Genomic DNA, 15979 nt, shown 5'->3' with positions numbered 1-15979 from the left:
GAAACCACGGTTTCATGTAGGAAGCTACTTTCACATGGGTTCAATATGGGAGCGAGCAAGGAGCCCTTACACAAGATCCTCTTCCGTCATCTACGCTTTATCTTTACTAGTTTACGACCTCTGACATCTTGACTGAATTACTAGAGTGTCATTCTTTAATTTTCCGCTCAAAAGTTCTAAACCACTTTGAATCCCACTTAAAGTAACAACACAAAGAAAAGTCGAGTTTTCTCTTTCCAGAGTAGCTACTGCCGATGTCTTGATGGGTCTCTTTGCATCAGGTAAAGTGCTGGCGAGCTAGCCTTTGGGGTAGAATAAAGGGCCTCCTCTCATTCACAGGGCAGGTTACCTGTTTTAGAATCGACACTGAATTTTCCGTGTTCATTTCCACTTATTATCGAGTAGGTGATTTCTGCATTTGCTTCAATATCCCGACTGGCCGCGTACACTTGAAGAACTTCTGTTCCAATGAGAATGTCCTCAGACACGGCAGCACCGTATTCACGGTACTCAAACACAGGAGGGTTGTCATTTATGTCCAAAACGGACACAACAGCAGTGCCCGTGGCGGTCAACCTCCTTGGCAAACCCTGGTCTACAGCTTTCAAAGTGAGGGTGTACACGGCCTGCTGTTCTCTATCCAAGGGCTTTTCTAACTGAATGATTCCAGATAACTCATCAATGGAGAACTGCCCGCCAGCAGAGTTAATCAGTGAGTAGGAGATCTTCCGATTCAGTCCTGGGGACACATGACCATACGTCAGACTGTTTTACTTCGAGAAATTTAAACTTTTTTTTTTTTTGAGAAAACATGTAGCATATTAGGGAAAGTGCTAACATGCATTACTTAGACGTTCTTATGACTATCATCTTTAAAAAGCAAACGTTTTCATTAACAATTTACTAACTTAAATATGACTTCATCGTTATCTGGCTTTTTAAGACTATGCGCATGTATGCTAGAATACCCAACAGCTCTTTTTAAAATGAAGCCTATTATTTAGCCTGTGTCAAAGATCTGAAAAGTAACATTTTTGTTATTGCTCTAATTCTTCAGTACTGTCATGACTTAAGAAATTATTTTTATTCTCTGCTACGGAAATGTTATAAATATGTATCCTAGAGGATTATACTCTCCATAAAAACTGTGAAAGGTCTGTAAAACTATACCAATGTAACATTTGCTTCTGTTCTATTTCCACATCAAGATCTCCATCACTAATGGTTTAGTCACAAAATAACACTTCACTTAATTAATTCAAATGGATATGAAGATCAGTTAATATAGTCACTAACCATAATTTTAGGGACACCACAGATGTCTTACGATAGTAAGTACACGGAGCACAATTTGGGGACTTCAAATATTCATTAAAAATGAATTCATTATTCTAAAAATTTCATTCCACTTTTAAGGCTGAGGAATTACATAATACAACAACGAGTTATTCGATATGCCTAAGGTAAGATAAGTTACAGAGACTGAATTTGGGATGTGTTTTGGACAGAGGTTCCTGCAATCTTCGAGCACGGCTTAAAGGCAAAATACATCACCTAGACAGTACCTGCGTCCGCATCTGTGGCCTGCACCCTGGTCAGCAGCGTCCCAGGCTCTGTGTTCTCAAACACGGTGATGGTGTGCGGGTCGGCGGAGAACTCAGGGGCGTTATCATTCACATCTTCTAACGTGAGCACAAGATTAGCTTGACAAAATCTGCCCCCTCCATCTGTGGCCTTGACCAGAAGGTTATAAACTGCTTGCTCCTCACGATCAAGAGGGGCCGATGTTTTCAGTTCACCTAAAAACAAACAAAAATAAATGGATTCGCTTGAAATGTAAGATGTGAACTGCAAACGCACATCTTATTTCTTCCCCTTTTCTCTTACGATGACAGAACTGGGGGTGGGGGGGGGCACGATGGTATCAGTGACAGGAGTCAACATCTGAGGGCCCCAGTGAGACCCAGGTTTCCAGACCCTGCTGGCTGCTGGCTCTTCAAGTCATAAAGATTTCGAGGCTAGGGCCTCTCAGATTATATATAATGTCACAAAAACAGGGGGAAAAAAAAAACAACACTGCCTAATTTACCAAATTTAAATATTTTTAAACTGACTCATAGCTTCATATGTTTACAATTAGTTCTGGGAAGGGTGGCTGCCTGAAAACTGTAATTTTAACAAAATACAAATTATAAGAGGGAAAACAGTCAAAGATTTACATACAAATAGAATACTATTAATTATTTTAAGGAATATGCTAAATTATTAGTTTATGCCCACGGACTCAAGAAAACAAACTATATACAAAATGGATGAAGCAGAAAGTTTGAGATATACTTAAATTTCAGAACTATTTTTTAAAAAAGAGAAGTTGATATTAATCTAAATTTTAAATCCTTGGTTCAAGTAGGTGATGTTGTTGTTAATTTTTTTTTATCTCACCCCAAGTTTTACACAGCAAATTGCTGTGTAGATTTCTAAAAGATGCCGATTTTGTAGTATCAGAGTAAATTTTATAGGAACAGAACGTAATTTCAAATTTTACGTGGGACCTAAAACCACCCATATACGTGAGATGACTTTATTGGAACGTAGTTAATTTTGCCCCAAGTCCCATCTTTACCTGTGTCTGGATTTAGTTTGAATTTCTCTGCACCTGGACCAAACAATGTGTAAGTAATTTCGGCGTTGGAGCGGATGTCCGCATCTGTGGCAGACACCTGCATGATCAGCTTCCCGGGAAAGGCGTCTTCTGGAATCGTGTCTGAGTATAAAGTCTACAAAGATTTTAAGCAATGTCGTGAACACATAATATGAAGGGTTAACATGACTGCCAAGGGAATAACGGAAAAAAAAAGACGTTTAACTTTGGTCACAGAAAACATGGGAAATGATGGAATTTAGAATCCAAGGAGCTTTGAAAACTATTTTTCTTATAAAACACATTTAAAACAAAACGGGAGTCAGGTAACAGGTAACAACTCCTCCGTGTCACTGGAAGAGTCTAACGTGGCATTTACCTACAGAATTCTCAATACCTGACGTCTTTGAGTTGGGTTCATGTCTAAGTTAAGTTCTTGTAAGAAAATATAAGTAGTATTCCATATTTACCCCAAAACTGGAGAGTAAATGCCTGTTACATCAATGCCTCCTTTTCAATACAGAAAATCCATTACTTGCAATCCTTCCCAACACGTGACCAGATATAACTGCAGTTGAGACATCGGTCATCCCCATGTCACGGGAGAAAACAAAGAATCCCCAAAGGTCCCCAGGGTGGGGGGTGGGGGGGGCTCTTGTGCTAGCCTCCATCACCCCCTCCCTCCCCAGCTGACCGACTCAAACATAATGAACGGTTAGTTCCAGTTCTAACTAATTAGAAACTCCTGCCATAAACCAAAACATAAGACAAACAGGCTGAGATTTTGTTGACTTTTTTTTCTTAATGTGAGCTCAGTTTTAGGTAAATGACATTTTATGGCTCATGAAACAGGATATTTTGCAATACTGGTGATTTCAAATGATCTAATGTCCTAATTTTATTATTCCCAAAGATCACAAGGCATTGCATCCAAGTAATATGCCAAGCGTTAAAAAAAAAAAAAAAAAAAAAGGGCCAAACACACACATCGATTTTCTGTAAGACACACACAGACATCCTCCACCCCTCCACCACCCACCCACACAAAACCCTGCTGCCAGAAAGTCTGCATGTGGATCGAACTCCCCATTCCTCTGGAGCTTCCCTTCCCTCCTGAGCACACTGTACGTTCCAGAGAACAGCTCTGTCCCCTTCCACAGCGGCGACACTGCTCAGCTTCTCTGTCCCTCTTCAAGACCGTTGTCCCTCACTCTCCCCAGCCTTCCCTTAATCTACCAGTCCTTCCTTCCTCCGACTCTCCTGTGTGTGCAATTCACACACACCCTCCCTGCCGTCAGGCATCCATCCGCATCTGGATACAGAGCCCACGGTCTCCAAGCCAGTCTCCGAGTCCCGGAGTCCTGTCCCACATCTCACTCATCCGCTTGGCCGCCAAACCTCCACTCGCTGTCCTGCCTCCTAAAAGTCCTCTCCTCCTGCGCGCTCAGTACCACTGCCTGGTATGGTTCTCCTCCGCCCGCCTCTGCTTCTCCCTCCCTTCTCCCCAGGAAAGGAAATACGCCTATGGACTCTCTGTCTCTTTTTGTTATTATCCTCCCAAATGGATTCCGCTCTCCATAGAAACTGCCAAGTTTACATCTCTCCCGATCTCCATCTTTAGTCTTGCCATCTCTAAATGTCTACAAAACCTATTCCACTGAATGTCCCGTTACCTAACACCAAGTCTGAAGTGGAACACAACACGTTTCCTCTTAGACCAACTCCACTCCAGGCTTGTATCTTTGGTCTCTCTCCCTCTCACCTCTGTAGGAAACAGCAGAGTCCATCCTGATTCGACACGCCTGCCATGCTGCCCCATGCGGGCAGCACCAAGGGCACCAGCTTGTCCTTTCTTCTCTTTGGCCACCTCGGCCTCCCCTCCCACCCCGTGTTCTCACACGCGCCCACCTACATGCACACGATCCCGCCAAACTCATCTTCTGTAAGGAACTCTTCGTTCAGGTCCTCTCCACCTTTCAAATACAAAAGGAGGCCGAGTCCCTCTTTTCTCTAGGATAGAGTCCCAATCCCTTTGCTTATCTCAGTACCACCTCCCCCAGGCTGAGCTGCTCCTCACCTCCCCCCCCACCCCCCAGGCAGCAGGGAGCATCGCTGCTCCAGGCCTCCCCCAGCAGCCCCGGACAGGAACAGCTCCTCTCTAGTCTGTTCTCCTAGGAAATGGGCGCCCCAGCTGCGAGAGCACCCTCATTAACCTGTTTCCGTGGTGTGTGGAAGAGCAAGTGCCCCCCAAAACCAACTTGTTAAAGCAAAACGGAGCTTTGTAGATGAACTACTGCTCATCCCCCAAGAACGAGAATGATAAACGTCACAAAGCATTTTTAGAGTTAAACACACACTGTAAGCCTGCCCATAATTTACGGTATTTTTGAATGAGATTTTAAGGTACTTAGCAGTCCCCAAAATAGTTCCCGAGCTAACGCTACTCTTGCTCCACTGAACACTCAGCTCTGCTTAAACAGTAAGAGGTTATAAAATGAAACGCAGCTGAATTACACCCAGCACCACAGGACAATCCTACCGAGAGGGTGAAGAAAGAAATCCAAATTCATAATATAGAAACAAAGAATAGCCCACCTTTTCACACACTGGACTGTTGTCATTTGCATCAAGAACTTTCACTTCGACTATGGCTTTTGATGAGAAGGTCCCATCAGTTGCTGTGATGGTCAGAAGATAACTGTCCCTTTTTTCCCTGTCTAGAGGTTTCTTTACATAGACCTTCCATTCATTCTGTATATTTTCAATAGCAAACTGTCCCAAAGGATCTCCTCCTATTAAATCAATAGAGAAAGAGGACAGTCAAAATTTGTTGAAATAAGGAATGATCTAAGTAACAGAAGAAAAACACTGCTCAAAATATATATGGAATATTATGGTTTAGAAGAATTAAGGTTTTTTAAAAAAAATTACTACAATTAAATTTGGTATATTAGCTTTCCCACTTACCACCCCCCTCCCAACATCAAGGCATTAAAATGAGTATTGAAATACAGCATTAAGCTAAATAAAATGTAAAGCCTACTTAAAGCAATACTTCAGCCTATATTGAAACTAGAGTTAATTATAATATACCTATCATATGCTAAGCCTAAAGTTCAACAGAATGAGTCCTAAACATCAAAAACAGTCGAATGGGACAACCCTTCGCTTTCCTCAGGCGAAGAACTTGAAATGTAGCTTAATAGCTATTTCTACTTATTTTAGACATAACTAATTATGTCTAAATAACAGATTATTTCTACTTATTTTATTTCTACTTACTTTAGACATAACTACTAAAATCATCCCCTTAACTCCCCATTTCCCTAAAACATGCACTTCAACATGTATACCTCTAGTACAATTTATTTTTAACTTACACCCTTCCGTGTAAATGTTTTTACCTGTGATGTAATATTTAACTTGTCTGTTCATCTCTTCAGAGTCAGCATCTGTGGTACTTAAGATGGCAATGACACCGCCCGGGGGATCATCTTCGCTCACAGTCCCTTTGTAAATCTCCGCCGTGAACCGCGGGGGGCTGTCATTGACGTCAGTGACGGTAACAGCCACAATGGCTGTGGAGGACAGCTGAACCTTCTCACCGTGATCTGAGGCAACCACTTGAATCTGGTAATTGTCTCTCTTTTCATGGTCAAGTTCCTTCAGGGTTGTAATCCAGCCTGTCTCCACATTAATGGCAAAAGATTCGATGACTTCTACACTTTGTGACTGATCTAGACTGTACATGACCTGGCCGTTGGTTCCTGAATCTAGATCAGATGCCCGAATCTGGAGGACTTTACTTCCCCCTGGCAGGTTTTCAACAATAAATGCCTCGTATGGGTTCGACTCTAAGACAGGGCTGTTGTCGTTGGCATCTTTCACTTGGATGCTAACATCCACAGAAGCCACCACTTCGTAGTCATCGTGAGTGCACCTGGCAAGTACGGAAAACTGGTACCACTTGGTTGTCTCGTGATCGAGACTCTTCTCCAGCTTCAGTCTGCCACTCTGCCTGTCGATCACAAAGAACTCATCCCTGTTACTTTCCGGAGTATTCCCTTTGATCAGGCTGTAAAGAACAGTCCCACCATGTTCTGCTCGGATGAGATCGATCTCTGTCCCAATAGGCATGTCTTCTGAAACTGTGTAGGTATAAAATGGCTCGGAAAATTTGGGAAGTTGTATTTCCGGTGGAAGTATTTTCACATAGACGGGAACAACAGATTCTTTGGATGGAGACCCACTATCCACAGCTCTCACGAAGAAAGTGAAGAACTCATTTTCCAAGCCAATTAGGCTCTCTCTTGTAGTTATTACACCAGACATTTTGTTAATTTCCAAATTCTCTTTGACGCTTTCAGAATCTGCTTCGATGGCATACGTGACGTCGGCATTGGATCCCTCATCAGCATCACTCGCAAGCACTTTCGTGACTGACGTCCCTTTGGGAGCACTGGATCCGATGTCCACTTCATACTTGGTTGCTCGAAACTGGGGTGCGTTGTCATTGTCATCTGTAAGGATGACATTAATGGTGCAGAAAGCAACCTTTCCTCCAGCATCCTTGGCCATTAAACGAACCGAGATCACTTTCTCCGCTGGGGTTTCTCGATCAAGTTTCTCCAGAGTAAATATCTGTCCTCTCTCATTTGTGTAAAATCGGTCTTTGGCAAAGTCATTTACAATATGGTAAGTAATGTGACCGTAGATACCAGAATCCCCATCAGTTGCTTTAGCCTCAATCACCAGGGTGTGTAAGGGAGCATTTTCGGCTAACTCCACTTCATATTCGCTCTGAAGAAAAGCAGGGCTGTGCAGATTGCTTCCAATTACAGTTATGTGAACCTGAGCTGAACTCCTGAAAACTCCATCAGAAACAGAAATGTTAAGACTATAAAATGGCTTCAAGGTGTGCCGGCGCAGGTTGGAGAGTGTGATAATCCCCGTTTCACTGTCAATGACAAAATTCTTATGATTGTTGCCAGACAGAATGGAATAGTCCAACTTGTCTATGTCTGAACTGTCTGCATCATAGGCTTTAACACAGGTCACGAAATGCCCATGAACAGCCTGCTCACTAATTCTGGCTTCATAAATCTGCTGGTCAAACAGTGGCGGGTTATCGTTGAGGTCCGTGACATCCACGGTGACAACCACATCACTGCTCAGTGGGGGCATGCCACCATCCACAGCCCTTACAAAAACCTGGTGCTGCTGGAACTGCTCATAATCCAAAGTCCTAACTAGTGAAATGAGGCCAGTGCTGCTGTCTATGTGGAAATGATCGTGACTCTTGCTATGATTCCCAAACATGTGGTACGAAATTCCCCTATTGGGTTCTGAATCCGAATCTGTCGCTCTAACTTGAACGACAGACGTGCCAATGACGGATGCCTCAGACAGGGTTGTGGCGTAAGACTGCTGAACAAAGACAGGAGGGTTATCGTTGATGTCTTCCACGATTATGTCAACAAACACCTCAGCATGGGCGCCAGTCAGGGAGTCGGTTGCTCGGATGCTCAGCTTATACGCTGGGTGGGACTCAAAGTCCAGAGGGGCTATGACATTTATGACTCCAGTGTTGAAGTTAATGGTAAACTGGCTGAAGGGATCTCCATCTGTGATGCTGTAGAACACTTTCAATCCTTCTGGACTGTTGGCTTGTATGTGGGCAACCGGACTGTGCATCTGGATATTCTCTGGAACCGCTGCGCTGTAGAAAGGCTTTTCAAACACAGGCATGGCTTTATTCATAACAGTGATGGGAACTATAACTTCAGCGGAAAAGGCTGGGTTCCCTCCATCTTTGGCAACCACTGTGATGAGGTATTCTTTATTTAAGGTGTCAGGCTCAAATTGCTTTTTCAGTGAAATTTCGCCGGAGGATCCAATTTGAAAATGTTCGTGATGTTCCTTCAGGTAGTAATGCACTTCCCCATTTCTGCCGCTGTCTCGGTCCACGGCGGTAACGTAGCGAATCACGTGGCCCACCACGGTGTCCACTTTGACGACAGCATAGTAAGGAAGGTTGACAAACACTGGTGCATTGTCGTTCTGGTCTTCGATGATGACCTTGACGACTACGTGGGCCACCGCCGAAGGCTTCTGTTCTTGGGTCACTTCTACGACCACATCAAATGCCTCCTGCTGTTCGCGATCGAACGGTATGCCAGTGGTTGACAGGACTCCTGACGTCCGGCTTATTTTAAACCTGCGGTCTGGGTTGAGGATCTGATAAAACAAGGGCTCATTGATTGGGTTCCCAATGGCAGTAATGACAGCTAATGTTCTGGCTTCGGTGGAATTCTCTTTCACTACTGCGGAGTAGAAATCCTGGGTAAACTTCAGTTGACTTTCTTTGCTTTCTTTCACGTTAATTTTCACAGAGGTAAAGCTTACAAATCTGCCATCAGAAGCTCTCACAGTTAACTCGTACCGGCTTCTTAACTGAGTTGTGTTCTGTACGGTTATAGTTCCTGTCTGGGGGTCCATAAAAAACTTCTCCCCGATGTTGCCTTCGGTGATGGAGTACATTAACTGTGAGAATGCACTCGAATCGGCATCTGTAGCATTTACTGTGATGACTTTTACTCCTCTGTATGTTGGCAGCAAGAGAGAAGCTTCATATAATGATCTGGAGAACACAGGAGGGCAATCATTAATGTCGATTACACGGATGGTCACGTTAGCCGCGTACTCAGCGAACAAGCGTGGCGTCCCCATGTCATGCACTTGTACAGTAAAGTGAAAAGAACTTGTTTCTTCATAGTCCAAACTCAGCACTGTATGAATAGCACCAGTGCTAGAATCAATAGCAAAGTATTTGTGTATAGATGGTTCAACAATGTGATAAACAAGCAAAGCATTGGATTCTTTATCAGCATCAGTTGCTCGAATCACTAATGGGACATTCTTGTCTGTTAGGACCACACTGTTGATTGAAGCTGATTCGCTAACGAGTCCCGTATATTCTGCCTGCATAAAGACCGGCAAGTTGTCATTTTCATCCTGTAGGTGCACTAGAACAGTTGTGTTAGTAGACAAACCAGCCATGTTAGTTCCTTGGATAATCAATGTGTAAGTGGGCAAAGTCTCAAAATCCACGGCTTTCTGAGTAATGATACTTCCAGAATGTGGATTAATATCAAAAGCATCGGCTACATTTCCATCTTTTATTTCATACACCACCGATGACTGACTGTGGGCCGTAACCATTCCGACAAAACTCCCAATGCCGACAGTTTCACTGATTTCCACAGAATATTCTTTTGATGTAAACTTAGGAGAAGCGTTGTCCGCAATTGTGACAAAGATGTGCACAGAAGCTATTTCACTCATTGGTGGATTGCCTTGATCTGTAGCTTTTACCATTAAGTCATATTCCACTTGGCTACTTCGATCTAATTCTTTGGCAGTTTTTATAGAGCCCAAGATGGGATCAATTGTGAAAGAATTGCCAATATTTCCTAGGAGGAGGGAGGAAAAAAAAAAAAACATGTTAGAGAAAAATACAAGGACCAATCAATACAACTCATAGTTGGAGATACAGAAACAAAGCTATCTCTAGAAGTGATTTTCTAAAATTAAACAGAAATTCGGGGGTTATCGACATTTGAATGGAACTCATTTCATTTTTAGCCACCTAAAATGCCACAGACTTTTCTGAGTTTTGTCCATAAATTATGAAAAGCAAGAAACAGAAGAAAGATTACTCTATAAACCTAAAGCCGGAACTCACTTGCTATCGGTTGAGCCAGGGATGTGTTGTGGAAAGTATGGTTATCCTTTGGTAAGGCAGATATGAATTTTCCAACAGTCCCCCCAAAAACCCTTTGAAACATACTTCTGGTTTCAGCATTTATCACCTGTAAGTTCTCAAGATTCTTATTCATTATGAAAGGGAAGCTGTCAATTCACCAGAAATTTTAACAAGCTTCAAGAGAGTTGTCCCTTATTTTAAATATTCAGGGAATTGATGAATGAGCTTGTGTATAATCTGCCCCACTATGTACATTTCAAAAATTTCAGTCATATTCCCTTCCTTAATCTTTTTCAGGTCAATCTGCTCTCTATGTCCGTGGTTCTCTCTACTGAGGGAGGACATGCAACAATGTCTAGACACATTTTTGGTTATCACTACCTAGAGTGTGCTAACGCAGAGACCAGGGATGCTGCTGAACATCCTACAAGGCACGCGCAGCCCCCACAACAAAGGATTTTTTTGCGCCAAAGTATCAACAGTGCTGAGACAGAGAAACCCCACTCCAGAACAGACTGTTGCCCTTGCTTCTCTTTGGACCTTTTCCAGCCATACTGTATACAGATATTTAGCTTCAAATGCAACTCTATAATCGTTCCTGGTTTTGTATCATCACGGAAATCTTTCGGAAGACACCAGCAGTTTATTCAAGTTTAGCACTTTACTATCTTTTTGGATAGATTCAGGCAGTGTTGTGAGGGTCCTCAGCTTTGACCCACCTACCCACGCTTCATCCCCATTCTGTTTCACACCAGAGTCCAGAATCCAACATCCTAGTCACAGAACTGAATTTATTTTCCCCAAATGAACTATTACACTTCCCCGCAACAAAGCTGACGTGCCCCTTAACTGCTTTTTCAAGTTCTGTTTTCTAGATCTGCAACCGCACGGGGTACTTCATAGGCCAGAATGACTCACCGTGTGATTTGCAAACCAGGAGACCGACCAAGCACTCCTTTCCCCACGTCATTACTAGTAAACACTTCCTCTACAGCCTTCGTTTCCTTCTGTTAATACATTTTCCAAAAATCCATGATACAATTTTTTCTGAGGCCAGGTCCAGTCTGGTTTTCATCAAGCCTGCCCGGCTCTGAAACAGTGCAGAGGCCTGGGCTTTCTCCGGGCCCCCAAGTTCTGAGCTGAACCCTCACCCACAAACGGGTCACACTGCCTCTACCATGCCTCGTAGACCCTAATTTCTGCCTGTCTGCATTTATGAGTCAACAATCCCAGATTCTCTCATTGTGCTTTAGTCACTCAGAATTCCAAGGACCTCTCTCTCATCCTACGTGGGTGTCACCCTATCTTTCAAAACCGTGACTAGTTGCCCGGGACTGACAGGGTGACCACGAAAACCTGTGGATGACAGTCTTCATCCCCACCCCTTGGGCTATCCGATGTCTGTACTAATAAAGCAGCCAACCTACCACAGTTTACATTCAATCATCTCTATCCCTTTCTCTCATTTTGTACAGTGAAATCTTAAAGCTTCAAACGCGAAAGGCCCTAGAGAACGGAATGAATAGATTTTACCTGCGTTAAAGCAAGCTGGCGGCATTAGAACCCACCACTGTCCACACAACGTAGTCCCTGCCCTCCAGCCATGCTGGCTCCTCACTCCTCAACCAGGAGAGCACATGCTCATCTCAGGAGGACTGTATTTGGGGGGTCCTCTCTGGAACAGTCTTCCCCAGCTATTCTCATTGCTTCTCATTCATTCATTCACTCAGGTTTTACCCAAATGTTCCTCTGCTTAGAGAATGTGATGGTGAAGCCTTCCTTTACCTCCCTAATCAGGATGGCTGTTTCTGTCCCCATACCCGGTTTTTTCCTCTATAGCGCATATTGCAACCTTCTTAGCCATTCTCCCACTAGAACGTTAAGTCCCCATTTAAACATGGCTTGTTTTATTCATTATTTATCACCTGTGCTTAGAAAAATGCCTGACACATAGGGGACACTCACTGATAAATTTTTATCAGCATGTAAAATTCAGAAACTTTACTACCTGGAGTATCTTAAGAAGGTTAAACAGGAACCCAGGGAGTCAATTAACAGACGGCTCCTACATACATCTATCCTGTGGCAGAAATCATCAGATTTGCAGATGGGCAAGCAACATGTTTATGTGGAAGAACACTAAGGGTCGCTGCATGGCTTACACATGCCCCTGTCTGATCCAATAACAGGTACATTCATCAAATACTGAAATACACATGCGGTATTTGTGAGGGAATTAATAGGGCAAGCGGTAGAGTCTGTACCAGGTTGGGGGCTTAGTCATTCACTTGAGCGGGAGATACTGGTGATTTCTAAATGGCCTTAGATTGTTCTATTTGAAGGAGGCAATTATCCAGACAAACAAGTGAATTTGTGCACATTAGCAAGGACTGTATTACGTACAAACACCCCAAAGGGCATGTCAGAGCCGTGCGCAGAAATCCTTTTCTTCCTACTGTGCACGTGCTGTGGACGCTCAGTGAAGTGCTGGCCGCCCAACTGTTAGCAGCCTCAAGCGGGAAACCTGAAGTTTCACCTGCAATTATATTTAACCTACGTTTGGGGAAGGAAATCAATTCTAGTTAATAAGTACATACACTGAGTGTCTTCTATTTCCAGGCATGATGATAGTTTTGAAGTTACAGCAATCTACTTTAAAAAAAGAAAGAAAACACCATACAGTCCAGAGTATGGCCCTGACTGTCTCTAAACACATAAGTCAATTGTTCCGGAAAATATCCTTTAATTAATTCTTTTCCCTAAAGACTCCCAATCAGACCAAACCTTTCGCTCAGTAAATTGTTGCTAATTAAACATGCAGTGTTACAGCCTGAATCTATAACTAGTTTTTTGAACTTCATTAAATGTAATCTGACACAAATGAGAAGTGGGTGAATATAAATAAATGAAAGGAGGTATGACCATTTTACATTTCCTATTGTTTAAACAGATTCACATACACACTTCTGCATTTTAATGGTAGCTGTTGCCTATAAAGTAATTCTTTAGCACACATTTTGTATTAACAAATCTATAAAGAATATCCTCTTAGAAGTCCAAATTCTATATCAAAAGAGGCCCTTGGTATCATCTATTCTTTGAGGGGAGATATAGTTCCATTCTTGGAATACCAAATTACTAATCCCATCAGTCATTACAAGCATTTCAAGAATGCACATGCCTTCAGTCAGGCACCAACAATCATATTTTAACCACCCAGTTGTTGAAAATTATGTGAAAGCTAAGGGAAAAGTTTAACATTTTCTCCTACACAAACCCAGGCGGTTTGTCTATGAGAAAATTATTTTGCTGAACTGCTCAGGCATGCACAAATGGAATGCACTGGTTTTTTTTTAACAGCTAAATTTCTGACCCAGTGGAAAAACCTTCATCTTTGTTCAAGGCGCTAACTATACTACATTTTAATCCTGAACCCCGGGCAGTACAGAAAATCTTATTTGTGGGTAATGGACTAAATTTGGTTGGTTTTGGGGAAACAAATGAGGCTTCAAGTGTATTAAGAAATAAAAATAGTTTAATCACATAAAACACATCGATTAAGTGGTTATTGTTTTTTTTTTTTTTTAAATTACTCCCCATGCTCAGCTTTTGATTATATGACCTAGAGTTAATTGATACCTCTACCAATTCTAATGTCTAGGAAAGGCACAATTTTTAAATACGCAAAGGAATGGACTTACACAAATCAAGTTAAGTGCATGATATTCTAAAATCATTATAAAGACAAAAGAATGAGAGAGTCTATATTCTTTGTACTAACAATTACCTTGAGAAACATGGAAAAATGGAAGCAGGCTTCCTGATACTTAATCACTTATTCACTATATGTGGCATGAATAGGGAAGGTCCCAAAACAAAATGAATTCTGACCATACAAATCATATACTCTAAAGCAGATCCCTATTTCAATCAGGGGCTTCCCTTTTGCGCGAACGTACATTTGTGGACCAATGATAGCCTCTGTATATATCACGCTCCTAGCACGGCACGTGATACAGAAAATATGCTTCATTAGTCCATGGAATGAATAGATGAAAGACTGTGAATAGCATTATAAAAGAGAACAGAGAACAAAACATTTCACTTTGATCCTCCTTGTAACTACCAGCAAGACTCTGGACCTCCTGCCCTGTCATACGTAGAAGAAATGTTGAAGGCCTTCCTTGCCCAACTCTCCAGCAGACTCCTTGGGCTTTTCAACATCTCCAGTCCAAATCGCAACCCTGGGGCCCACTGTTAACAGCCCAATTCCATGAAGAAACTCAACTGTTAAAGGTGCAGGGGGGTGAAAGGGGCAGCACAGGCATGGCACCTAGTGCTCCGTCATGGAAATTCCTACTGTGCCCAAGAGAAAATGCTCTAAAAGTTAAATTACTGAGGCCAGTGGTTTCTCAAGAGTGTTTCATGGTTAACAAATAGTATGAAGGAAAATGCTGCATGGTTAAAACATTGTGGAAATACTGAATTCGATCAAACAGAGTTTTCTTCACTGCAGAACTTCTCAGAGCCTTGAACTATATGCTAATTAATGTGAATCCTTTTATTAAACGTAGGACTCTCTCTCTTTGCTTTCTATTGAGTTAAAGCTTAAAGGACAAAAGAAGCCTTCTTTCTCCTAATATGAAAAATGGTAGCTAAAGATCAATTTAAGCAATTTTTACGGTGACATGCAGAAATGTTCCTACACACAGAACTAGTTTTAGAAAATAAAAGTACTTTTTAAAGTTCATCTACTAAGTCCTCCAAAAATACCTGATTCAATCGAATACAGCACTTCAGCATTCTTCCCTTTGTCCTTGTCCAGAGCTGTAACCTGCAACACCACTGAGCCGACAGCCGCTGATTCATAAACCCGCCCTTCATAGGAGGAACTCGTGAACCAAGGGGCATGGTCGTTCGTATCACTGACATGAACAACAACCCGTGCGTAGTTGCGTTTTACAGGGACATCTTGATCCCGCACCTGAAAGAATCAGTATGTTAGCAGTGCTGTCGGGGGTTTCCCTACAATTGATTAAAAATCACTCTCAAACATATGAAGCCCTTCAGAATCTGAATGGTGGCCGAAGAATGAGCAGAAAGCCGTACCATGACTGTAAGAACATGCTGGTGGTTGGCTTCATGATCAAGTGTTTGAGAAGTATAGAGAGAGCCTGTTGCAGGATCAAGTCGAAATTTCTTGAGACTCAATGGATCGATGCTGCTCTGCAGAGTATAGATTAGCTTGTTTTTCTCATCCTTATCCATTGCACTGATTTGCAAAATTTCTGTTTCTGGCACTGTGTCTTCAGGAATAACAACTTCATACTTTGATGCAGAAAACTGAGGACGATGGTCATTTGTATCTATCACCTTGATAAATACCTATAAGGACAAAAATGACTCACATTATAGTAATATCCTTAATAATGATATTTTATTATTTACAGAATCAAGGGGAAACATGAGATGCATATTGAAAAAAACACCGATTTTTTTTAGCAAAATGAAACAAAATGAGAAAAGCAACAAAAATTTAGAATAAAAAAAATCTTTAAAATTTTCCATTGATA

General features: G+C 42.2%; 1 protein-coding gene across 2 annotated transcripts in view; it reads right to left on the bottom strand.

Moving 5' to 3' along the window:
• The window catches only part of FAT1 (FAT atypical cadherin 1), a 129065-nt gene that overhangs the window by 20519 nt on the left and 92567 nt on the right, over positions 1-15979 (bottom strand). For both annotated transcript variants that reach the window (XM_035004200.1, XM_035004199.1), the window contains exons 8-14: positions 15516-15791; positions 15180-15390; positions 6046-10113; positions 5237-5433; positions 2624-2777; positions 1566-1799; positions 350-739 (exon numbers count right to left, since the gene is read on the bottom strand). In XM_035004200.1, coding sequence (XP_034860091.1) covers positions 350-739; positions 1566-1799; positions 2624-2777; positions 5237-5433; positions 6046-10113; positions 15180-15390; positions 15516-15791 — 5530 coding nt within the window. The remainder of the gene's footprint in view (positions 1-349; positions 740-1565; positions 1800-2623; positions 2778-5236; positions 5434-6045; positions 10114-15179; positions 15391-15515; positions 15792-15979) is intronic.

Source organism: Mirounga leonina, unplaced genomic scaffold (genome assembly GCF_011800145.1).
Source record: "Mirounga leonina isolate KUSES-001 unplaced genomic scaffold, KU_Mleo_1.0 Mir_128, whole genome shotgun sequence".
Lineage (NCBI taxonomy): Eukaryota > Metazoa > Chordata > Mammalia > Carnivora > Phocidae > Mirounga > Mirounga leonina.
Note: the sequence above shows the minus strand (reverse complement) of the source record. Positions and strands in the feature narration are given on the sequence as shown.